This window comes from Coccidioides posadasii, chromosome 3, assembly GCF_018416015.2.
Source record: "Coccidioides posadasii str. Silveira chromosome 3, complete sequence".
Taxonomy (NCBI): Eukaryota; Fungi; Ascomycota; class Eurotiomycetes; order Onygenales; family Onygenaceae; genus Coccidioides; species Coccidioides posadasii.
Window position 1 is genome coordinate 5,697,793 of NC_089409.1, and position 23,890 is coordinate 5,721,682.

A 23,890-nucleotide genomic window follows, 5' to 3' on the forward strand; every position below is an offset into this window, starting at 1 on the left:
TGTTGTCTTTAAAGAGAATTGACATCTTGACATCCTTTACTAATCCAAGTTCATCTCAGAACAGCTGTTTATATCTATATAGAAGTTGAAGGACTTTCTGTCAGTACTCAGAACCCCAGTGATCTGAAATATCTATTCATCAAGTGTCCCTATTAATATCATGATTGTGTTGGGTCTGATCTGATAGCTCAAAGAACATATTGTCTTGATCCTCTGTGTCTATATTGTGTTGTCTAGTTTTGTTGGTCAGGGTGAAATTTGTGACAATGTTACTGTCTGTTAGCAAAATGAGATGGCTGAGAACAGTATGAGGGAGAATTTTTTTGTCCTAGTCACTGAAGTTTGATATTATGATGTGATCAACTCTGTTTCCTATTATTAGGCCTTGAGATGTAGAGAGAAATGTTGATGCAGATTTTCTGGGTAGTGACTGAAGGTACCATTGGTTTTCAGTTTGAGAAAGAGATTTGTGGGTAACTGAAATGACTTTGCCATAGCCAGCTGGCACTATTATAGAGTGGGCAGCTTGAATTGCCACCTTGCAGAAACTTTTTACAGAATGGGTGTCAGTGTGGCATAGTATCTTTTGAGATTGAAGTAGTATCTTTAATTTTTGTTTGCTATCAGGGTTCAGCAAAAGAATACAGGTAGTTCCCAGCTTTATTGTAGTGTTCCAGGGTTTCAATAAATTCATGCCTATTAACATTTGTGGAGGAATCCTTTCAACAACATGAAAGATTGCTGAGAGAGGAGACATGTCCTGCTGTGAAGTGAACTGTAATGATAAGATAACAGTATAGTGCAAAGAATAGAATCAGATGATAGGCTGTGTATCTTGATAATTATACTGTCATAGTTTGGCTGCAGCTGCAGGTTTGAATAAAAGGCCTTGAGATGGTGCTTATCAATAATGGAAATACCTGATCCTGTATCATAACAGGTCTCAAAGAGCTTGCTGTCCAGATTAAGCATATGTACTGTTAGTGGAGATGAGGGGCTGGCAGTAGCTTGCAAAACAGCATGCAAGTAAACATGAAAATAAACATTATCATCAATACAATCAGGTAAATAGTTAGCTGTAGTCTGAAAAGCAAAACTGTGTTCAAGAGAAGATGCTAGTTTTTTGAGTCAGAGTTCTCAGAAGTGGAGATATAGTCTGTTGGCAGTAAATGATCATAGTTATGCTCTTCATTCTCTAGATCTAAGGTGGATGAGATGGAGGCTTGCTCAGCTTTAACTGTATAGGCTTTTTGCTTTGTGAGAATGCTGCCAGCAAGTTTAGGTGTGTTAGGTAGCTTGTTGCATTTGCCCCAATACTGTTTTCCACATGTTGAGCATGGTGTGAAACAATTCTGGTTCTGTTGAGATTTATTCTGAGTTTCTTTTGCAGTATCTTGATGCTGTGGTGATTACTTGTATTTCTCTGGACTGTAGTTATGATTCTGCCTCTGAAACTGTTGCTGATTGGTGGACCACACTCTGAAGGTTGGCTCTTCCTGTGTCTGTAACTTCTGACAGTATGATTCCAGATTCTCATCAATAAAGTCTTTGTCCAGAGGGCATGCTATCTGTAGCTGTGGTTTGATGCTATCATAAATGTATTGAATAATGTGATCTTTGTCAGTTATACTGGCTTCATTCAGGAGGTTTATCTTTTGTGTCAGAAATTTGGCCATGGGAAGTTCATCTCTTGTTAAAAAGTAGTATCTTAGATGATTTGCTTCCTGAGTGGCTGCCATCTTTGAAATGTGATACTGTTGCTGTAACTGAAGTTTCTATTTGTATATAGATGTGTTCATTCTCTGTCTTATCTGTAAGGTGAGGGCAGTGTATTACTCAAGAGCATTCTCTTTCAGACATTGTGGCAATACATGAAGAACAGCTTTCTTTGATTCAATAGCCACCATTTGTTCTATACAATAGATAAAAAATTGCACTCTAGTTTCTTTGGGGTTGAAGAGCATGACTTCATTGGGTTTCAAGTGAGTTGTAGTTTCTTGTTTGTTGTGATGTGTGCCATAGTGCTGCTGTCTTGCATCACCCCTTCTACAAGGAGGTGAGTGAGATGGTCTAAGATGATACTGATAATATGGAGAGTCATGGTCACTGTCTGATGAGTCTGGTTTACTTGATAAAGGTGGTTCCCTGTTTTTGTCTCACAACATGTGTTCATGACTATAAGCTGATGATTGTGGGTGAGATGAAGTTTAATGGTTGTGAGTGGAGGAAGATCTTCTATTATTGTTTCTGATTGCTGAGAAAATGTTCCTGGTCTGCCTAGGTCCAACTGTTTCATCACCATAAAAGAATGCATCTTGATGAGCTTCATGACATTGTTGAGGGAGATTCTCTTTGCTCTCTTGAAAATAATCATGTAACTCTCTGTTGCTTGCTGACATGTTTGCTGATAAGTTGACCTGTGAAGCCCCTCTATCAATTTCAAGAGAGTTGAGGTCCCATGTGTCCAGGGCAGAACAATGAAAGCTCCCAAGAAAACTTGTTATAGCTGTTGATTTGTTCAAGTTAATGTTATTGAGTGATAAAGTGTTGCACTTTTTGCAGATGTAACAGAAGTTGGTTTGTGTTCTAACAGAATTCTTCTCAGAAGAGAGGGGTGTCCATTTTAAAAATATGGTGTATCCCCCATTCTGTTGTTGCAGACCCTGTTGGAACTGTTCAACCCATTGTTTAAAGAATCTAACTCTGGTGTGTAGCTTTTTATCTGAGTTTGCAAAGTCTTCTGCTGTATCTGATAAAACCTTTCTCTGTTGGGCACTTTCCAGTATGTATACTGCTTCTGCTCTGCTGTAATTCTGTTCTGATAGAATATACTGCAAATGTTGTAGACCATCTTCAGAAAAGATGTTGTGATATAATAGCACAAGAAATGTGTCTGTCTTCCATGAGACCTTGGTGTATCTGAACTTGATGTTCTTCTTTGGTGTCTCTGGTGTTTCTTCAGGAGGGTTTTCTGTCAAGGGTTTTTCAGCAGAAGGTTCTGCCAGGGTATCCATGTTTTAGAGTTGTGAAGAAGAGTTTCAAACAGAAGAAATAAAAGGTTGTCAAGATTGGATGGTCTGGGCTAAAGTACTGTGGAACCAGGTTCTTGAAGAGGGTACTCTTTGAGAAGGCCTTTTGAAGCTATCTCAGAAATTTTTTGAGAAATGAGTGTTGAGATGAGAAGAGGATGGTGAGTCAACTGAGGTGGAATGACTTTATTTGCCAGTGTGATGTGGGGTATAGGGTGTTGTTCAAATTTCCTGATTTGGAAGAGGGCTTGTTCTGTCCTCAACCATCTGCAGCAGTGTTTGCCAGCAATGCTGTTGAAATCTAGCTGTGGTGCAATTTTGAATGGGTGATAGGCTGCAGTATTGTTACTGCAACAGAACAGTTCTTCTTTGGATGAAACCAAAGGACATGCTACCAAATGTTATGCTTCTCAAAGATCATGATATTCAGATGAGATCTTGGATCTCAGCTAAGCTATAGCTACAACTGGCTGACTAATACAAATACTTCAGACGGAAGGCGTAGCGGAACAATATGCGACTGCGCTACGGGACTGTGATGTAGCGGTAGCTGTCCTTGCCCCACCGCCGGCTCTCTTACAAGCCCATCGATGAGTACGCTTGGCACAAGGGCACATGCTACTCCTGACAGCAAGGCAGTCGATTTGTGTTTGATACGGCTTCCCCCTATGTCAGGTGCCCCGGTGTATTTAGTCTCCCTCTACCAATCTGAAACTTGGACCTTCTATATCACGTGACTTTAGTACCTATTCAGAGGTCCCAGCAGAACCACTCTTTTTCACTAGATTTTGTCTGCTTTGACCGCCTGAATATTACATCTCTACACAACCTTCTGTCCCCACGAATCAGCCTGGGGACAAAAAGAAATATCAGCTATGTGTCCTGTAGCAACACGGTGTGGTTGAAATGTTGATCAGGGCTGAAAGGAGGAGGGAAGATAGCGCAGCGGGTTTTGCTGTCAGACCGCGCGAGACGACAAGGCTGCATGGGTCGACTGGAGGTGAGCCTCGTTCTTTGCGACTGTGGAAAACGCATACAGGTGTATATTTCTCCAGTGTATTCATCGACCAAGTTATACAGAATCCATGAGTACAGATCACTTGAAAGTAGTGGCTTGGGCCCATAATATTAATATTCTGCAAATTCATAGCAAAGGTTCAGTCGAGCATCGAGATAGCGTCCGTAGTCAAGATCAGGGTGGTTGATGGAAGGGTCATCTCCGTTGTGGCCGTTGCTTAGTCACCCACCAGTGTTGCTGGCCTCGAGCCCATCCACGCGCCGCCCCTTTCCAGCCTCCTTGCTGTATCCAGAAACCCGCAAGTCGTTCACCAAAAAGAGAAAGATACCCAAGATCATATCGGTAACCAGTTAAGCAGCTACTCGTGACTATGACGCGTCCGATCTACGACCTGATCCTGAGAGGACAGCAGGTCCTGATAGCCGGCCAGAGAGCTTCATATCTGGTGGATCGCGCGATCAAGAGCAACGTTTTCGAGGGCCACATCCAAGGCACTTCAACTCCGTGAGTTAGCACAGCATAACGCCTCATTGATTGCTGACGAAACTAATTGAGTGTGATGAAAGCGTCATGATAAAAATAGAGGACCTCCCGATTTTGTATAAGCGGGAGGTGGGTGCGTATCAGTTCAACTGCATCCGAAACTCGCCTGTCATAAGATCATTGCACGAAGCCGTCGATAATGGTACAGACAAATGCCTGGTGTTTGAGTGGATGGACAGTGACTTGTGGTCATTGCGGCATCAACGAAGATCTCCCAGCAACGCACTTCCAAAAGTGGTCGCAAAATCGGTCCTGCGGGCCTTGACGGCTTTTGCCGACATGGATGGGCAGGGCACTGCCGTCCATACAGGTACAAGTGTCTCCTTGTCCATGAGCTGAAATGGTCAGACTGTTCTGTATAATATTCCGTATAAGCTAACTAACGCGTTTTCTAGACATCAACCCAAACAACATCCTGGTCTCTGGCGCTGATTCGGCCTCACCAATTGTGAAGCTCGCTGACTTGGGCGGTTGTAAGTAGCATTCACCGTCCCTGCAACTACTATGTTCTTGTTGTCTGACTCAGTATTGGTAGTGATCCGGAGCGGAAGATGCTTCGACGAACGTATCCAAGGTCTCGCTATACGCGCACCCGAAGTCTGGATGGGGAAGCCAGTAACTCCCGCGTGTGATGTATGGTCTGTGGGCGTTAGCGTAAGTCAACACCTCCCATCTTCCTCCACGGCTTGAGGTTTACTAATGGCCCCAAGTTGGCTCATTTTCTCGCGACCAAGACATTGTTTGGACCATCAGGACTCACCTTTCAGATTTTATCAAAATCTCCTGAGACTTCGAAAGCAGCGTGGAGCATCGGAAACCTCTTCCAGCTTGTTGGACTTTTCCCCTGGGACAAGGATTCTCAGTACGCGGAGGAGTTTGAACTTGCGAAGTCTCTTGTTACTGGGGGTCTCATTGGTACAAAGTCATTGGAGGACGAGCTTTCAGTCATGAAAGTCCCGAAGGATTGCGTCGAGTTCATTTGTCATCTCCTGACTTGGGATCCCGATGAGCGACCGACGGCTGAGCAAGCGCTTAGACACCCATGGCTTCAGGATGTCGCTTAGAAAGTTATTCGATTCTTCTAGTGTTGAGGGTGGGAGCAATCAAGGGTCACTTCATGTCTTTATGTTGTCCAGCGTTGGACTGGACTTAATTGCTAGCGACACTAGCAATACAGAATCGAGACTCGACTTGCCTCCTCCATCTGGAACCAGAGGCAGAGATCTTGCGGTAGCGGCGAACCACCTGGCAGCGCAACACACGAAGCTTCAGACAACCAGCTAATCTCAGGTTAGCATTCTTGCATCACACCTTCCTCGTAATACCAGAACATACCTTCTGCTGGGCTGGATTGGTGGTAACATGCCCCTTGAGGAAGTCGGGCTCCTCCTCTTTGTCCGCAACGAAGGAAAGGTGGTTGTCGAGATCCAGATCACTTTCGTGGGGCATTGAACTAGGTGGTAATAACAGGAGGTTAGCGATGGGAATCTGCCGTGTTATGAATTTCGACTTGAGAGGGAGTGCATACGTTATTCGCACTTCTGTGAGCTGTTTCTTTTGCTCCTCCGTGAACAGGATATTCCCATGGTATGCGTGCTCCACCTTTCGGAATATCACGTCGACGACCTTGGCATCAATGGTGTCGACAAGACGTCTAGCTACGACCGTGCCTCGGACGGTAATCTCTCGCGCGATGACGACTGGGATTCGTCGGATCCCGAGATATCCAATGATACGGCCACCCATGATGAACAGGGGAAGGGCAAGACAAGTGAAATATTGCAGAGGTTAGGAAGGCTGATCAGAATGAGGACAGTTGATTCAGAGGCGAATGGTTTGCTGAATTGCTTACTGTTCAAAAGAATCCAAAAACATCATCAAGGTTATAGGGCTTTATATGTGTTGAGTGATGTCTAGACGACTGGACATAGCAGGCAACAGTCTGTAACTATACCACTACGCGCCCTGCGCCCTGCCTGCATGGTATTCAGGTTGGGCTCAATTGATCCATGCATGATAGGATAAGAAGAGAGCTAAAGACAGGCAGCAGCTAGAAGAACATTTCATCCAATGCAGTGCTTAGCTTCTCTCACCCTTCATGGAGAATCACAAATATGTAACAAGGCACTTGGAGCTAAAATGTAGAACCACTGGTCGACAGCTCTCAATGCTTCATTGTCAAAGATGCTGGGGCAGTCAATCCACGATTCTCGAAATAGAATGGACAGCAACCTGATAGAGCCTGGGCAACAAACCCCGGCTCTGTGCCCTCCTAGCTTATCATTCCCAACGGACCGGTCGGGATACAAAACCCTGGGCGGCTGCCCAGGGTAAACAATGATTGGCCATAGGTTCTGTTTCCCCGGCTCGATGATCGAGTGGGTGTAGGTCCTGGTAGGCGCCTAATCAGAATGATGACACCCCCGAAGTTTCGAAGATGCGTTGTCCTTCAATCTGAAAGAAGAACATGGCATTGTCGACCATTTGAATGCCTGGCCAGGTAACCACCAGGGGTTTGCACAAGTGCTTCTACTTCGTGCCTGAGCTGGTGCTTAATACTTGCCGGAGAAGGCCAAGGAGGAAGCAGAGCATGGCTGTGCTAATGGTCTTCCCATGGTTTCCATGCAGTATTTGCCTCTAGCTTGAGATATTCAGAGGCCCAATAAATGGTAATTGGCCAGCTTTCTATGCAATGCCAGCGATAGACCTTTAGCGCCAGGCAACAGTCCATCGCTAGGGAGCAAATCAGATAGCAGTGCACCAAGCAAGTATGCAGATGAGCGTTGTGGGTGTCTTTGCGGTCGGAGACGCCAACAACAACGGCAGCACCAACATGCCACACGCCATGTTCAGCGGCAAGCGGGCTGCAGTGTGCATCCATGGTAAGAAAACAAGTATTCCTATTAGTACTAGTAGCATCTCACTGCCTTTGTGGTAGTTAAACTTGCCCGGGAGGAGGCACGCGCTTCGCTGGGCAAACAAGACACAGAAATCGAAGCAAGAGAGCTGCAGGGAGAGGCAGAACCTGCTTGAAAGCTTCTCCTTGCTATGCCTTCCCCTTTGTGTGCCAACGCGATCCTGTACCTACAAACCTCTCTCCGTTTGAGTACTTGCTCTCCAATTGATGAAACGATTCAGAACTCCGTAGTCTGCAGAACTCGAGGATAGGGCTATTGTTGAGCTGTGAGATCGACTTCAGGAGGGAACCCGGCGCTTACACATCTCCGTTCATCGCCAGACTAGCCCCGCACTTAGGCGCCCACCAGAGCGACCTATGAGAGGTAGAGAACCCATATCCCTCGAGAACCTAATAATATAGATCCGATCCGGTTCAATGGCAACGCCGGAGAATAGATAGGGGCTCCTCATCGGATTACGGGCTGATCCCTATGGACCGAAGAGCTTCCAGCTTTGCTTTTGGGGTAGTCCACACTAGGTACAGATCTAAGTGTGGGACTGTGAGGACCACTTTTACGAGGTCCAAGTTTTTTAAGAAAATAGCGGCGTCATCTCTGGTGAATCCGAGAGTAGCTGGTTCACTTGTTTCGTCAAGCCATGTGGCATACTGCATTATTAACTGCCGGAGAGTGTGGCCATGCTTTTGCCGGAGAGCTACCAAGTGATCATTTGTAGGTGGAGGATGTGGAACAGAGCCTTCAGCGCCGCTGGCGTCACAGTCTGTAACCCAACGAAGGTGAACAAGCGGGTGCATATTTAGGAACACTTCCGGAGTCACGATCCATTCAAACCCATCATTGGACTGAGGGTGATGGTAAATATGGCCAAGATCCAGCTTTATGAGAGAGGGTAAATTTTGCTCTGAGAGAGCTTCGATCAGCTGCCGAGATGTAACATGTGGCAGAAGACGACCATGCAAATGTAAGTGTCGGAGTTGAGAAAACATTGGTCTTTTCGGAACAGAAGCACAACTGGCAGCCCTGCTCCCTACGTAGGAGCTAGAGGACGATAATAAGACGCAAAGGGGTAGCGACTGATGGTGAAACAGGAAGCCGAGGCGTTTTAAATCACCAAACCGCTGTACAGCTTGTGCAATGATTCTGTGGGCTCTGTCGCACTCCATGGGGTTCTTGTCCCAGGAGGGATCGCGCAGGAGAAGCACACGAAGACGTGGAGAAAGACAATTCATCAGCGATATACATTGCTCGAATCCGTCTTCGGCCGTCGCAATATCACCCTCACGAGAATTATCTCCCAAATTAACATTACTTAGAGGCATAAAGATCCACCTCACCAAATTCAGTCTTTCATGCCCAAGCAGATCGACGAGACTCTGGAAACCTTGAATCGTGTTGACATGAAATAAGCCTTGGAGTAAGAGAATACGATCCGTGAGTGCGTTTATGCGGCGGCAGTTAAGCAACAATGCTAGGGGAAGCACTTTGTTGGTCACACTATGCGTCCCGGAAGCGTCGTAATAATTAACATAACCAATAGCCATCGCAATCACTTCCTCAAGTAAGAAGTCAGGCAAATCTAGGAGGGATAGCATATTGCTGTGTCCCAAACGGAATTTCATTCAAATCTCACACAGAAAACACGGCCAATGCCGAGCCATACCATTATTAACTAAGGCAATTGATGTGAGAATACCCTACCAAGGGAATGAGAACAACGTGAGAGAATCAATCTAGAAATATATTGAGCTGTAAGCTATCCTAGATAAAGTAACCAGTCAGTGTGTGAGGAAGCGTGGCTTATTTTTAAGCGACGCTCAGGGCTCGGCTAAATAGTTGCTCCGCGCTCCCGGCTATGACGGGAGATCTGGTATAGTGAGTTGGGTCTTGTAGATGTCATACTAGTCAGCCTCAGCTCTGTTCAACATCTTAATAACTTCTATGGATGTCTCTGGTTGATTCTCATCCAGTTGGAACACCAGTTTGTAGAAAAATACTATTCACTGTGATATCTAAGTTTAACAGTGCAGCTTGTTCTGTGAAGCTATGTGATAATATAGTCAGTATAGTTGACAGACACATACTGTACCTGCTTGTCTTCTTTATTAAATTGATACTTTATCCTTTTAATATTTAACTTAGGTCTTGTATAAGCTTTATTGCTCTGGTCTTCATCTGATCTGAAAAAGAAGAAGGGGGGAATTGAAGGTTAGGTTGACAGCCTAGCAAAGGATTCTGCGGGTGGTGACTTTTGTAAAGATTATCCTCTATCTAAGCAGACCTCTTGTATGGAAGCCTGGACTAGGCTATATGGATCAAAATTCCCTTCTTATCCGCCTTCATCCCTTCCGTGGGCAACACCCGCAGCGTCTTGTTGTAGTAGGAATCAACCACCACTAACTGAGGCTGTATCCATTTGTCTTTTCCAGTTGCCAGGAGGTTATATTGGATGGTGTGTCTGCTCAACGGCACCAACTGTACTGCGATCGACTTTGGCCCACTGAACGCGAATTGGTCACTGGCTTCCATAGTAATGTTGAAAGTGAGAAGGTGCATTGACGGGTTTTCAAGCGTGTAGTTCAGGTGGATGAAACCGGAGAGGGCAGACGACGACGGCATAACCGTTGCCAGAACGCGTGGTTCTCCCATAGGAATGACGAAGCGGGGAATTGGGAGCGTCGTTTTAGGTATGAATGCTTCAATGGTCGAGGACGATGCCACTTCTGCCCCTTGCCGGCGCCATCTGATATCAAGGGATAGATTTAGCGTCGTCGTTTGGCGGTCGTCAAGAGCGAGGCGTTGAAGTTCAATATTGAAGTCGCATTCGCAAACTTGTTCCGGGAGGATCTCTGCTGCGTTATTATCCTTGCGTAACGCTGGTCCGACCTGGCGAACGAGCCCGCCCGCTATTCCGTTTACTGTTACCTCTACTTCATCAATCAATAGAGCTTCGTGGGCAAATGAGATTATCTTGCAATTCAAACACCATCGTTGCTGCAGACCGTGCGCCCTGGACTCGGACTCATCACTAAATCCAGGCTCATCGAGATGAAAAAAGTCCGGCCAAGCATCTGGATGGACACGAGGCATGAGCTCATAATTTGCCTCAAAGGGGCGAATAAAAGAGAGGTCAAGAGTCACTGTTTTGAATATCGGCGTTGCCGGATCTGAAACAAGATGGTAGAATGCGGAAATTTCAAGCTCGTAGTCTTGTGGCATGGACGTGTCTGTGAACATGAGGGGTAGTGTTCTCCGGCAAGTGGCATCAACGATACCGATACTCCTTCGCTTTATTTGGCCCAGAGGGGGTTCAGAACCAGTTGGGGTTGTAGGAGCAAACTTATTAGACTGAGCATCGGCGTCTGGTTCATCTGCCCAATTTATTTGAGCGGACGCTTCCGATTGCCCAAGTAACCTAACTTCAACAGAAATCTCCGCCGGTTCGTCTTCTTCATTGTCAACTAGAACGTCAAGGACCATATGCTCATCTGTATAATAGTGATTGCGCAATGAGGGGGTTGTGATAAGAACCTTCGGTGGCTTTGGCAAAATATTACAGGCGGAAGTATCTCTATCTTTGCCAATTCTTCTTGACATAGCGCCTTTTTTGCCCAAAGTCCACCAGACAGATTCTTTGGAAGGCTGTTGAGTTACGACATACGTAATGTCAAACCTGTCATCTTCGAACATCAAAGTGATTGAAGACACCTTGACTTCACCAGCTTCACGCGGTATAAATATTAGATTGAAAACCCTGGTCTGACCCGGAGCTAATGTCAGATCGGCCGTACTAATCATGGAAGGCAGATTGCTCGGATGTGATAGAATACTGGCCGAATCCGATAGTAGGGAGTCAGATAGCGTGATATTTGAAATCTCGGTTTGGTTACACGCGACTATCGCGGCTTCATGGCTTGCCTGGAGCTTGATTGGACGAAGGCTACCCTCAAAGGTGACCTTCACTTCAGTTAAAGAAATCGGCGAAGCGCTTCCATGAGCACACGATCCAATAACGAGCTGAGATTGCAATGGTTCGCCGACGTTCCCTTCTAGCTTTTGGAAAGCGAATGAGGCTGACACTATTTGCCAAATTAGGATATCCGAGAAGCTTAAAGAATTAGATATTCCGACAACATACAAAATGAAATTACCTCCTCTTCCTTGAATACGATGGAAGGCTTCGGCTCGACAGTGGGAAGGTCTACAACGCCCCTTTTCAGATCGTAGCTCCATCCTACTCTCGGTGTAAAGCCTGTTATGAATAATTAGAAAACTCTGCAGTACGGTTTCGAAGTAAATTTGTTCGAGACAAGACAAAGAAGGTGTGCATCTGCGACAGTCACTTACAGCGGTTCATCAATTCCCAATCAACTCTTATAATGGTTTCAGAGTGCCCAACGTGGTGTGCACACTCCCTCAGCGCCCACCCAAATTCCTCCATTAGGTGCCACCAACCATCCCTTCTCCAAGTCAGGACCGGCCATATTGATTGGAGGATATCCAATGCAATTTCCCATTCGCCTAGGCGCATATGCTCCCTTGCCATATCTAGTTTCTGGCTCTCTACCATGCGTAACTGGCCTCTTTTTGAAAACTCCTCCGAAGAAGCTGTAAGATAGCTAATGATCAGTTTTGAATGGTTTGTACCATTGCTACCAGAAAGGGGGTATTCATCGAAAGGCTCTGGGGCGAGGTATGTATCGTATACATTTGATCGACCCTTTGCCTGGGCAGGTGACGCTTGGGTGGGCGCGGATCTATCTTCGTCTGGGATCTTTTCAGCCAATAACCTTCTTCGTGAAGTATGCTTAGCGGCCCGATTCAGCCAGTAGCCCGCATGATGGAGTAATTCCCAAGGGTACAGCCTTTCGTTAGCAGATATAGTCTCTTCCGGGGGGGCATATATTGTCGCCTGGCGGATTGGATCGGAGTCTGCTGCATGGCTTGGGACTTTTAGAACGGATAAATCTGCTCGGCGCATTAGATCAGCCATTACTAGTGACCATCTAGCCTCCCAGGCTTCCCAGCCATAGTTGTTAGTACCCTTCCCACGACTGCCAACAATATCCTTTATACGCTTTTCATGCATCAGCCATACTCGAACAGCCAAAGTTGTCTGCTCAGTCCACAAAAGACATCGAATGATCCGAATGGCAAGAACATCAGCTAACATTCGCGCATCATCGAACCGAGGACTCCATCCAGCAATCGTTTCAAACACTTCTTCCCCGAAGAGTAGCGCATACGCGCTTTCGTAACTTCGACAGGCAGCATCTATTTCCTGGCGAAACTCTGCAAACACACCGAGTTTAAACTCGTACCGGATATTCCAACCCTGAGCTGCCAGCGTTTGTGATGTTCCTGTTGTGGGGGGCGCTGTTGGGGGAGGTATAGACCCTCGATTTCTTTTCCGCCTAGCGTGTTTTGACAGATCTCGATAGTACTCGACGCATGGACCCTGCAGAGAAGAAAAGAGAGACCTCACAAAATCACGAAAGTCCTCCTGCGACGGAGTAGGTGGAAGAACGAAGATGTTCTTAAGGTCTAGATTCGTAGCCCTCCGTATGCTCGATATCCGATCATTTATGTCTCCAGGCACGGGCCCGTCCTCACATATAAGCGCGACCACGAACCTTGTCTTATAACCAGAACTGGCCCAATCTTTCTTTAAGCTGTTGATTTCAATCTTCAGCTGATTGTCGCGAAGGGACGCCATATTTGAGTCAAGCGTAAGCGGGAAAAAATTGACGAATGCGGCAGGGACCAAGCTCTGATGTTTTGTTACCCATAAGGGCGTTGCTATCCCATCTGGATATGTAGGTGAGGCGGGGGTCAGGGGGGAAATTGGCGAATGCAGGATAAGGGGAGCACCTGCGGCTTCATTGTGATTGCTGCTGCTGGGGGATGACGATGGAATCGGCGGCCGGGCTTTACGTGGAGGGAGAGTATAGGTCTGTGGACGACGGTCAGCGCGTTTGTTTCAATTTGATGAAGCCGCCAGCGAGTTTCTGAACACCAAGAGAAATTCAGCATCACAAATTTTTGAGACGGACTGGATTTCCAGATTGAATTCGTCCCTTTTTTGTAGAACGTAATTTGGGGAAAGGCACCTTGCCGGGAACAACATGAATCATGGGACTGCTAACCTACCCGCCCAACCCGTTTTACTCTAAACCCGATTCCTCCTGCTTTTCCGCCGTATGCCCGGGCATTCCATGGAGACTTTGACGCATCCTCCGCCAGGAGGTCAACTAATAATCTCTTTGCAGTCGCATCTGTTAATGGCGGAAAGTCGGAGAATATTTGGATACCGTTCTCATTCAACTGGGGATAGGTGACATCGGACGACGGTAGATGTAACGATTCCTGACCAGCGGGTTCAATTCCGGAGAGAAGAACAAGCGGAAGGTTGTGGCCGACGTAGTCAAGAGGATAGGCATCCATGGCGGAATCGTCTCGGTTCCCCGCTGAAAAATCGATGTGGTTGGTCAGTGAAGTCACAGTGTCACTGGATAGTGTTTAGAAGGCATCTTGGAATGGATTCTGGAGGTTCCGAGGCTCCTTCGAGTGCAATGTCTGCCCTTGTCACTGACCCTAGAGCGCGATGACCCCAGCAAGTTGGTGGTGGGATGTTGACGTTGTTCGCACAATTTGGACGTGACAGCCACCACCGCACCTCCGATTGGCCCAGCCGTTGAAAGTTTGCAGTTCTTTATTGAATTTAATTCAGCAGCCCGACATTCCCACGGCACAGATCTCAGAATGGAGTACGGAGTACGGATTACTCTTGATGGGTTCACAGGGCAGAAAGTCTCAGGATTGAATCATCTGCTACAGCTGGTCCTCAAACGAACTTCCTGTTATGTAACTATACCCCCCCTTCAACAGGCAAACTATTGTATCGGGTATCGAAAGTAGCTGTCGATGTGGAGTAAAATTATACCTTCCAAAATATGGACATGGATCAGTTTCCATCATGGATTCTTAGCATAAGATATATATGTGGTTAAAGGATTTGTGGAGAGCTTCTTGCTTCTCCGATCATTCATATTCACGCTTTGCTTTAGTAGCGGGAACATGGCGAAGCATGGATTTCCCGACCAATTCCGTTTGCTGCACGCATAGACTTGACAGAAGAGTCAAAAGATGCACGATGCCGCCGATGCGGAGTGTGGAAGGGAGGTGGCACATATTCAAATATCACACACCTTTGTGTTCCCCTGTTGGGAATCCCTGACTTTTGTCGCATGGATGCCTTTTCAAGAAACTGGTCATGAATGTAAAGTGCATTATCTTGAAGTGGAAAGATGATGAACTGGCTTTGAGACATTTCCAGGCTACGCACTGTGGAGTGCAACTTGAATCAAGCTGAATCAAATTGTCTGAAGGCCCGCATCGAAAGGGGACAGCAGAGGATGGCAGAGGATGGTTTGATTTACACTGCTTCCAATAGGAGAATGAAGCAATTAGTTCACGGGGATGGAGACGCCCAATTCTGAGATTTCATTTGCGCCCACGAGATTGTCCAGCTTCACAAGCCAGACAGAGGGCCATCCAACCACACCATCCACATGCATTTCCTATGTGATTGAATGAGCTAAGGGTGATCAAAACGTGCGAAGGACACAAATTGATCCCACACCACTCAGGGGTTTAAATAATATCCCTAATTCCAAGGCCAAGACACGGTGCCCACACCCGTCAGTTGATCCTTGCGCTCACCAGACTCAATATTTTCCCCTCCCAAAGCACAGGAATCAGAAAGGTCCCTGCAATCAAGGCGCCTTATTTCTTCGGAGAGCACAATCTTGCAGTGACAGAGCTTTCACAGCAGCAAGTGGAACAAACAATAATTCTAAAAGCAAGCCGGGAACTAACTGCATACCCTCCTTACCCCCCGTGTGGGACCATGGGCGCAAATCTTGAATGAAATAATTTAAGGCTGGCAGCAATTTTCCGAATCGAAGGAGGCAGAAATCATGGTCGCTGCTCGAGCCGGGCCGCCTGCGTTTCACTTCATCGCGCTATTCCGAGCAGTTTAGGCATCCTTCCAGCTCCCATCCTGGACCCCAGTCATGGACGCCGCGAGCCACGACGAGCTCGATGAACCGTCCGCCATACCTATCCCTCCGCGTCGTCGAATGCACCGGACTCAACAAGGCTCTTCTCAGCGACGCCAATCCCTGCCAGCCCGTTCACTGGCAGCGTCGGAACCGTCGTCCACTGACCATGTACATATCCAACCCGCATCTCCAGAGGTCATTTCCTCCCTCATTTCCTCCCTTTCCACCATCTCGAGCCCCGCGCGGAATCATTTCGACAGTCTTCCAAAAATTGGGTCCCATACTGCTCCTTCCTCACCAAATTGCTTGCAATCAGAATTTCCGCAAGATGATCTAGCGCCGCCCCCCAGTCCTGGGTTTGGGATGGATTATGGGGCATACAGAACACCACTCGATGATTCTATTTCCGATTTCTTACACCCGGACGATGCTGCCATATCACCGATCGTCCGCATGTCTAAACCCCCTGCGCGATCGCGATCCCGCCGCTCCTCTCGAAGCACCAAACGTGAATCATCGCTGATCCGATCTGGATCTCGGGCGTCGTACGCGTCTTCGCAAAATGGGAAGGACGAATTCTCTAGCTTTGGGATAGTCAGTTTGGAACCCGGTCCCCGGCTGTCCATGACAAGTATTGCATCGTCCAGCAGTGGGGGTAGAAAGAGCCTGAAAACTCCGTTGAGTATCCTAAAAAGGTCGTCGCGGGAATTCTTCAAGGACAAGGATGCTGATCGCTTAAGTGTGGCGGACGGGAACCGTCTCAGCAGCTCGAGAAGCCGGTTAAGTCTGCGCTCGACCCCTTCGATGGCCGATTTGGCGGAGGAGGGAAGCGGTGATGCAGAGCACTTACAGCCTCCTGAGGATTCTACTCCACGGCGGGATTCGGCGCCTTCTCTAAATTCCTCTCACACTGCAACTGACTTTGTTACTTTAAGCCCTGGAGGCATTGGAAGTGGCAGATTTATTCCTGCGCGAGAGTCATCTCTACGCTATAAAAATGGCGGAGCTTCGAAAAAAAGACGATCCACCCGTCACAGTATATACTCTAGCAGAGACTTTACCATTGACCGCGACATTGCAGAAGTGAATGGGGAGAATGACCGAACGCCGAAGGGGTTTACGGAGACCAACAATCAGCAGCAAAATCACAAAGATAGCTCACATGCCAACGATAAGCCAGCAGGACAATACCCTTCCACCCCTAAAATAAGTCCACAATCATCTGTGAAGCATGTCACTCCATCTGGCACGTTTAAACGACGAGATTCCACTTCTCTAGAACAGACCCGATTCACCCGACTCGAGCTGAGTTTCGACCTTGAAGAAAGCGCACCTTCACCCACCGTTCAAACCCGCCGAACCACATCAGTTAAAAAGAGAAACAGTGGCCCGCTTGCGTCTAAAACGACAAATATACAGCCAATGATGGGGAAGCAAGAAAGACATGAGCCCTTGCATAAAGCTGGAAAGCGACGTTCTAATGGTGCAAATTCCGATACCAGAAGTCACCGGAGGGTTTCTTCCGGCGTGCCTTCACCAGTTCCGCAAACACCGACAGGTGCAGACGAACGACCATCGAGCGCGGATTCAGTGGACGATGCTGTACGAGCTTACATGATGGCTGCAAGGTTAACCCAAAAAGTGCGACACCCACAAACGGGCCGGACAATAGCATTCTCTGAAGTGGGCGACCCAGGGGGGCATGTAGTGTTTTGCTGTGTGGGAATGGGTCTCACAAGATACCTTACTGCATTTTATGATGAACTCGCAAGAACCCTCAAGCTGCGGCTGATTACACCTGACCGCCCTGGAGTTGGTGAAAGTGAACCTTGTGCCGATGGCTCAGGACCTCTTAGCTGGCCCGGTATGTTCCTTAATTCATTTAGTTTTCCAGAGCGATTTTCGAGCTCAATTAGATAGTTCGCGTATTCTTTTCTACCGGGCTATACTAGAAAGCATCATAAACTAACAAGCAAATAGATGACTTGGCAACCATTTGTAATCACTTAAAGATTACAAAGTTTTCGATCCTAGCGCATTCTGCTGGTGCAATATATGCCCTTGCAACCGCCTTGCGCATGCCTCAGCACATCCGAGGACGACTTCATTTGCTCGCACCATGGATTCCACCTTCACAGATGTCCGGAATGGGGTCTCATAAGGACCCTCTCCCGGCTAACGCACTTCCTTACTCCCAACGCATTCTCCGGGCTTTACCAACGCCAATTTTGAAAGTCGCGAATTCTCGTTTCATGACTACGACCAGTGCGAGTGTCACAAGCAGTCTGCCAAAGACATCCCGCAAAAATAAACGACTTAATGCACTCGCAAAAGATAAAGAACTCCCCGCGCCCGTGCAGGCCGCAACCACTGCCGGAACGGACGCCGGAAACGGTTTAACAACTGTGCCTCGAACCTCAGTTCACCGCCAGTCGCAAGATATTGTGTCACGCGCAACTTCTGATCCTTCTGGTCCAAACGCTGAATCTGCCATCCTTGCTGCTGCCGCTGCAAGAGAAGATCGTGAACGACAAAGCGATTACGATAACCGCTTAACCCATGCTATCTGGGAACTAGCCACGACCAATGCGAATCCAGCCGTTGACCTACTGATCTGCCTCGAGCGCCGACAAACTATTGGATTTAGGTATAATGATATCACACGTTCTGTTGTCATACACCACGGCTCTAAAGACACTCGAGTGCCCGTCGATAATGTCAGATGGCTTGGAAAAACTATGAGACGGTGCGAGGTCCGTGTCCTCGAAGGTGAAGGCCATGGCCTTATGGCTTCCGCCACAGTTATGGGGAATGTGCTCATGGAAATGGCAAAAGAATGGGAAGATTGGACGACTGTTGTTCAAGGACGACGAGATAGAAGAGCCACGGTGACCGCACGTTAGATCCACAGATATTTTATACCCACATTTATTTCATTCTCCACTGGTATTGTCCCAATAACCTTCTTGCTTTACTGTACTAACATAGATTGCGACGGCCTTGTGGGAGAAGAATCGGACGGAATTCCCAAGTTGAATCACGTTTTGCAAAAGCCCCATGTGTATGGCTACATGCCCACCCAATTGCACCGCACTCATTCCATATTTATGACCCCTTTACCACTAATTTGTAATCTTGGGCTTAAGAGCCACCATGGCTAAAGCTGTGTATTTGTGATTTGATTGATATTCAGTTTCTTGATGTACAATTCTTCCCTTCATTCTACCCCTACTTCTTTTTGCGGCCTTTTGTGCTATGCGAGATTGATTTCTTGCTTTTGTGCAGAGCATCCAACTGTGCCTCCATTTTATTTTTTTTTGAGATACCTCCTAGCCCATCCGTCAGATGGCTTTTTCATGTATGCATGGATCTTCCTTTCACTCCTCGATGGCTAGATAGTTCCCTATTTACATAAATTCAACTGCCTGTTCCTATTAATTTCTGCCTCTTGACCCTTCGCTAGACCAACATGTACTGCTAACCTCGTCAGTGTTGAAAAATGGCCTATAGCTGGAGTTATCGCATGTGTTTCTGGCGTACTTATAACAAGCTTTCGTAACTATAACCAACTTCAATAGAGGCAGCAAGTTGATATCAATCGCTTCCTTAGCCTTGTCGGTTTTCCAAAAATGCGCGCCCAATGCCATGTTTATAACCATTAAATGAAACTACTCCGTAGCCATCGCATCAACGTGGCATGGTACTTTAGAGGAAGTTTGATTCCCGGCGTTTCCACCCGGGAGCTAACAGGGAATGTTCTAACTATGTCACTAACGATGGTTTAGCGTGAGGTTGTTAGTGAGTGCTAGCCTGGACGGTAGGAAATTGTGACGCTGCGAGCGGTACGGATTATTCCGTTGGGAATGCTTAATGGGGGTAGTACGCGATGAGAAATATGAAGATAGGGCAGTACGAACGAAGGTCTGCATGAGGGCGCGCTGGCCTACGGAGCATTGAAATCAATACAGCCGTGAGGCCACCGTGCTGGCCTGTGGGTTTTGGCGGTCAACTACCATGGGAGATACCTAATGGCTACGATTTTGACTGACTCCGTACAGCCGTCACCGGAATTCCAACGATCAGGTCGCCGGAGATTGAGGGCGCAAGATACCAAAATCCTGGATTTCGGTAGAGGTTCGAAGCACTCCCTACGGACCAGAAAGTTCCAGCGTCGTATAAAATCTATGAAGCTTCACACGTAGGGCTATATATATCGTATTTTAGAGACATGCTCCGTCGACAGTGCGCAAATGAGACCTCAGAGCGAAGCCGGCTCCAGTTGTTCCAAAGTTCCCGCCGACTAGCGAATTCAGCCACGACCCAGTGCCAATAATCTGGTTTCTCTGCCAAAAATATTAAAAAAGTCCTCCGTACGGAGTACTTTCAATAATTTGCTCGCAATTATTATGACTGAGTGAATCAAGCTTCGAGATTTGGATGACCTGTTAAACCTTAAGAGCAAGGTTCGTTCGTTTTAAGGGGCAAGGCTGCGGAGTATTCCAGGTCGTCCTGGACAAACGGGCCGAGAACACCTCTGGTGTCACCGATCGGCAAGCAAATATTAATCGCGGTTGAAGAAGCCAGACCCAATCATTTTCCATTCTTTAACGATCCAATAAGCCATATCAATCATATTTGAACTTCGCGAGCAGGCTGCCTTTATATTCCGCGAGAGAACCTGCGCACCTGAAGTTCTTTGGATATCTAGGCCCAGCAACGCGTTTGGAAACAGAAGGCAAGCTGATGACCTGCCCATAAGTGGGCAACGGGCAAAATGTCGCCCTATCGTCGAATAAAGCTGTTGTTGATCTCAGTTTTCTTGATCGTTTTATTAATTCTGTACCTGACGGTAAATATTCTACCCGGCTCCTCGCGTGTGGTCCCCGAGAGGGATCTGCATTTATTCAAATAACTAACGATCACGGGCCATATATTGCTAGGCCGATCAACGTCGAATACAAAATCAGAGGATTTACCAAAAAACTGTCGAAGCGCTCGATGCCAAACATGCTCGGAAAGTCGGGCAGCAGGAAGACGATGGAGTGATGTTCCAAAAATTGAAGCCGGGAAAATTAAAGCCAGAGGATAAACAGGCTATCGCCGTTGACAGACAGCGATATGAAAGCCCGGTGGCGCCGAAAGGCGACTCTGAAGGGGAGCATGGTGGCGGATCTGTTGCGGGGCGGGTGAAGGTGCCCCCGTCGGACGAGAAGGGAAAAGATGTGCCAAAGCAGGAAAGCGATTCGAAAGAAGTGGAAATTGAGGTGGAATTCAATTCCATACTGAAGAGATCGCCAAGTAGGTTCCTCCCAAGTCCAACGTAGATCGTGCACGATCACGCTGACAGTCTGTCTTCGTTACTCAGTCATTATATTCTCAAAGTCCTACTGTCCCTACAGCCGCAAAGCAAAATATATTCTCCTCGAAAAGTATAGCATTGTCCCTGCGCCCTTCGTTGTCGAATTAGACGAGCACCCGCTCGGGCAGGAGCTACAGGCCTTGCTGTCGAGCAATACTGGGCGCAGGACTGTTCCAAATGTCCTCATCAACGGCAAGAGTATCGGTGGTGGGGACGATATTGAAGCACTTGATATCTCGAGGGAACTAGCCCCGAAAATAAAGCAGATGGTTGGAAGAAGATTGGTGGAGGCAAAACGGATTGATGATAAGCCGGTCTAAGATTTACCACCAGTAAAGTTGTCCCTGGAGAGATCGATGACTTGGAACTACTACGCAAGAGATAACTGGGCATATGTGATACCTGCTGGATATAAGGATAATTGTTTTATTCCGAACGCGCCATCCATTTGGGGATTCAGGGTGGCTCGAATGCCTTTGGAATCCGTGGCAAGTGCTCGATGGTTTGAATACAGGATGGGTAATTTGACCACGATTAATATTTATCTGGGGTCATACTGCTGTGGACGGCATTTGATTGTTGGAAAGGGCAAATATATAATTCCCTGGTCGCCCCGCCCGGATGCCTGGCGTTTTCTTCACTGAAAGCCTTTCGGCAAAAAATTTGGGACCTTTTATTATTTTCCTTCTGTCCTTTTTTCCCTCTTTAGGATTTCGTATTTCTCGTAAAAACAATGATCCATCGAAGATGTATGTACTCCGTAGCCATCTCTTTACTGCGTAGCATTCCCTCCATGCTACTCCCGTGCGCACTTACATGATAGCAAGGCCCTGCCAAGTGGTTGGGTGGGCGAGAACAACAGTCTTGCACGGAAGAACTTGTCTCCGCAGCCCCGAAGCAAAGCTCTTTACCGCTTTAGGAATAGTCGAATTGCATTTTTGGCGCGTCACGGCAGCCTTGTGGTTTGCATCGCGCTAAACCGCAAACGTGCCCTAAGCGACGCACACAGTTGTGAAGCCCCATTGAATTGCTTCCGTGTGTGGGTTTTGGGAATTTCGACTTGTCGACGACGACGACGGCCAACGACACGACCACATATTCTCCTCTGTCCTTCTAATATTTCTCCTCCAACTCCCGTCGGAGATAATTAGACAGACGCCGTCAAGATGCGCTACATACATTCCGAGGAGACTTTGACAATCCCCGAAAATGGTGAGCTTCACCCCTTGATTCGTGACGGCATGGACTCGGCGCTGGTAGTGGTGGTGGATTCGGGAATCGGATGTCCTGCTGGAATATTTGGACCACATTCTCTGTTGCAAAGAAGCCGGGGAGGAATGCGCCTGGGAGGAAAGCTTTGGCTGTTGTTATAGAGTCAAATGCTAACAGGTTTTGATATATTTTAGTGAGCGTTCACATCCGCTCGCGGGTTGTGACTGTTGAAGGACCACGAGGTATGATTCGATCACTCTCCGACATTTCGAGAAACCCATGAATCCTCCCGTCCCGACACGTTCTCGCCGGTAACGATGGCATGTACACTTACATATATCTCTCACTGCAGGCAAGCTGGTTAAGGATCTGTCGCACCTTGCGGTCTCTTTCTCTCGTCCAAAGAAGAACGTTCTGTCGATCGAAATCCACCACGGAGAACGCAAAGCCGTCGCCACCCTCCGCACCGTCAGAACGATCATTAACAACTTGATCATTGGTGTTACCCGCGGCTTCAAATACAAGATGCGTTATGTCTATGCTCACTTTCCCATCAACGTCAACCTTGATACCAACAAGGAGACTGGATTGATTACCGTTGAGATCCGGTATGGATATCCCCATTGACATTGTTGCGCTGTCCTTTTTGGTCGCCTCGACATGGTTTGAATTGAAGGATATGGAAAGTGAAATGATTAAGAGGTTTCACAAGGAGGGAAGGAAGCAATGTTATGTGAAAAATTTTGGCATGGGGCGGCCTGGATTTTGCGTCGGGGGATCTTGGGTTGTGCGGCGATTGCTGTGATGAAATGGTTGCGCTAACATCTATTGCCTACAGAAACTTCCTTGGCGAGCAAATTGTCCGTCGCGTTGTCTGCCAACCTGGTGTTGAAGTTGTCATTTCCCAGAATGTTAAGGATGAGATTCAATTGTCCGGAAACTCCATTGAGGGTGTCTCACAGACCTGTGCAGATATCAACCAAGTCTGTCGTGTGAGAAACAAGGATATCCGAAAAGTGAGAATCGCCATTTCTTTAGCCACATACCAAAATCAATATCCCTATTGTCATTTAGGGTTACGCAAGCATGGTACTAACAATCTACACAGTTCTTGGACGGTATATACGTCTCGGAGAAGGGCAACATCATTGAGGAATAAGGGAGCAACGGTTTGGCGCCATTTTTCGTCAGAAGGAATCCGGGATGACCTTGAATTGGTGATGGGAAAAAAAAGCTAGAATATTCTCATAGCAAGGTGCCCAACCAACGGGAACAATGGAATCCTCTTTTCTTAATGTTCTATATGCATACGCTGAGAAAATGAAAACTTACGTGTATCTTCAACGGGACCCGTCTTCCTACTTTATTTCGCCCTCCCTTGTTTCGAAAACGATTGCAGTGCTTTGTTTCCTATGGCTGGGCTGATGGCGGCGCATCTGTTATGATTATCGCTGGGGTTGAGCTGATAGTTTCATAACAATTCTCAACAAACATTTTATGACTATCAAGTTAGTAGATGTCTAGTTTCGCTTATAAGCCCCAAATCTATATTTTGCATGTGCACATCTGATGGGTTTTCATATAGTTACAATTCACTTACACCTTTGTCGAGGGGAACTTTGTTTCAACCAACAGAGTTGTTATGGAGTATACAAAGTAGAGTGGGTGGCTATTTAAACCTTCTGACTGAGTTATGACTTCATATATAACTTGGAAGCTCCAAACATACCGGTCTCTGCTATCCTTAACCT

At 47.1% G+C, this 23,890-nt stretch overlaps 8 protein-coding genes across 8 annotated transcripts; 5 read left to right on the plus strand and 3 right to left on the minus strand.

Moving 5' to 3' along the window:
• Positions 1-4,417: 4,417 nt before the first annotated feature.
• Positions 4,418-5,654, plus strand: D8B26_006826 (uncharacterized protein; the record flags this gene model as incomplete). Its single annotated transcript, XM_003070253.2, has 5 exons — positions 4,418-4,551; positions 4,614-4,900; positions 4,986-5,063; positions 5,126-5,244; positions 5,301-5,654. 5 exons carry the CDS (start codon positions 4,418-4,420, stop codon positions 5,652-5,654), a joined length of 972 nt encoding a protein of 323 aa, XP_003070299.2.
• Positions 5,655-5,858: 204 nt separating this feature from the next.
• D8B26_006827 (uncharacterized protein) lies at positions 5,859-6,336 on the minus strand (the record flags this gene model as incomplete). The annotated part of the gene is made up of 2 exons (XM_066125308.1): positions 5,859-5,870; positions 5,926-6,336. The coding sequence occupies 2 exons, from the start codon at positions 6,334-6,336 to the stop codon at positions 5,859-5,861; spliced, it is 423 nt and encodes a 140-aa protein (XP_065981390.1).
• Positions 6,337-7,360: 1,024 nt separating this feature from the next.
• D8B26_006828 (uncharacterized protein) lies at positions 7,361-7,623 on the plus strand (the record flags this gene model as incomplete). The annotated part of the gene is made up of 2 exons (XM_003070255.1): positions 7,361-7,472; positions 7,529-7,623. 2 exons carry the CDS (start codon positions 7,361-7,363, stop codon positions 7,621-7,623), a joined length of 207 nt encoding a protein of 68 aa, XP_003070301.1.
• A 340-nt stretch (positions 7,624-7,963) lies between these two features.
• D8B26_006829 (uncharacterized protein) lies at positions 7,964-9,100 on the minus strand (the record flags this gene model as incomplete). Its single annotated transcript, XM_003070256.2, has 1 exon — positions 7,964-9,100. The coding sequence occupies one exon, from the start codon at positions 9,098-9,100 to the stop codon at positions 7,964-7,966; it is 1,137 nt and encodes a 378-aa protein (XP_003070302.2).
• A 630-nt stretch (positions 9,101-9,730) lies between these two features.
• D8B26_006830 (uncharacterized protein) lies at positions 9,731-14,119 on the minus strand. The gene is made up of 4 exons (XM_003070257.2): positions 13,656-14,119; positions 11,853-13,458; positions 11,644-11,757; positions 9,731-11,584 (listed from the first exon to the last, which is right to left on the minus strand). Exons 1-4 carry the CDS (start codon positions 13,947-13,949, stop codon positions 9,807-9,809), a joined length of 3,792 nt encoding a protein of 1,263 aa, XP_003070303.1. The 5' UTR covers positions 13,950-14,119; the 3' UTR covers positions 9,731-9,806.
• A 1,461-nt stretch (positions 14,120-15,580) lies between these two features.
• On the plus strand, positions 15,581-18,471 carry D8B26_006831 (uncharacterized protein; the record flags this gene model as incomplete). Its single annotated transcript, XM_003070258.2, has 2 exons — positions 15,581-17,432; positions 17,549-18,471. 2 exons carry the CDS (start codon positions 15,581-15,583, stop codon positions 18,469-18,471), a joined length of 2,775 nt encoding a protein of 924 aa, XP_003070304.2.
• A 1,662-nt stretch (positions 18,472-20,133) lies between these two features.
• Positions 20,134-21,670, plus strand: D8B26_006832 (uncharacterized protein). The gene is made up of 3 exons (XM_003070259.2): positions 20,134-20,417; positions 20,509-20,866; positions 20,934-21,670. Exons 1-3 carry the CDS (start codon positions 20,343-20,345, stop codon positions 21,245-21,247), a joined length of 747 nt encoding a protein of 248 aa, XP_003070305.2. The 5' UTR covers positions 20,134-20,342; the 3' UTR covers positions 21,248-21,670.
• A 273-nt stretch (positions 21,671-21,943) lies between these two features.
• On the plus strand, positions 21,944-23,735 carry D8B26_006833 (60S ribosomal protein uL6). Its single transcript, XM_003070260.2, has 5 exons — positions 21,944-22,139; positions 22,334-22,381; positions 22,492-22,747; positions 22,978-23,155; positions 23,248-23,735. Exons 1-5 carry the CDS (start codon positions 22,094-22,096, stop codon positions 23,296-23,298), a joined length of 579 nt encoding a protein of 192 aa, XP_003070306.1. The 5' UTR covers positions 21,944-22,093; the 3' UTR covers positions 23,299-23,735.
• Positions 23,736-23,890: the final 155 nt, after the last annotated feature.

Bases quoted from the DNA above. Each gene is read 5' to 3' on its own strand.
- D8B26_006830 (XM_003070257.2), bottom strand. From the start codon at position 13,949: ATGGATGCCTATCCTCTTGACTACGTCGGCCACAACCTTCCGCTTGTT. The intron at 13,459-13,655 runs GTAGGTTAGCAG...CGTCGTCCACAG, and splicing joins GAGTAAAACGGGTTGGGCGG to ACCTATACTCTCCCTCCACG. The intron at 11,758-11,852 runs GTAAGTGACTGT...TATTCATAACAG, and splicing joins TTGGGAATTGATGAACCGCT to GCTTTACACCGAGAGTAGGA.
- D8B26_006832 (XM_003070259.2), top strand. From the start codon at position 20,343: ATGTCGCCCTATCGTCGAATAAAGCTGTTGTTGATCTCAGTTTTCTTG. The intron at 20,418-20,508 runs GTAAATATTCTA...ATATATTGCTAG, and splicing joins TATTAATTCTGTACCTGACG to GCCGATCAACGTCGAATACA. The intron at 20,867-20,933 runs GTAGGTTCCTCC...TTCGTTACTCAG, and splicing joins CATACTGAAGAGATCGCCAA to TCATTATATTCTCAAAGTCC.
- D8B26_006833 (XM_003070260.2), top strand. From the start codon at position 22,094: ATGCGCTACATACATTCCGAGGAGACTTTGACAATCCCCGAAAATG. The intron at 22,140-22,333 runs GTGAGCTTCACC...GATATATTTTAG, and splicing joins TTTGACAATCCCCGAAAATG to TGAGCGTTCACATCCGCTCG. The intron at 22,382-22,491 runs GTATGATTCGAT...CTCTCACTGCAG, and splicing joins GACTGTTGAAGGACCACGAG to GCAAGCTGGTTAAGGATCTG.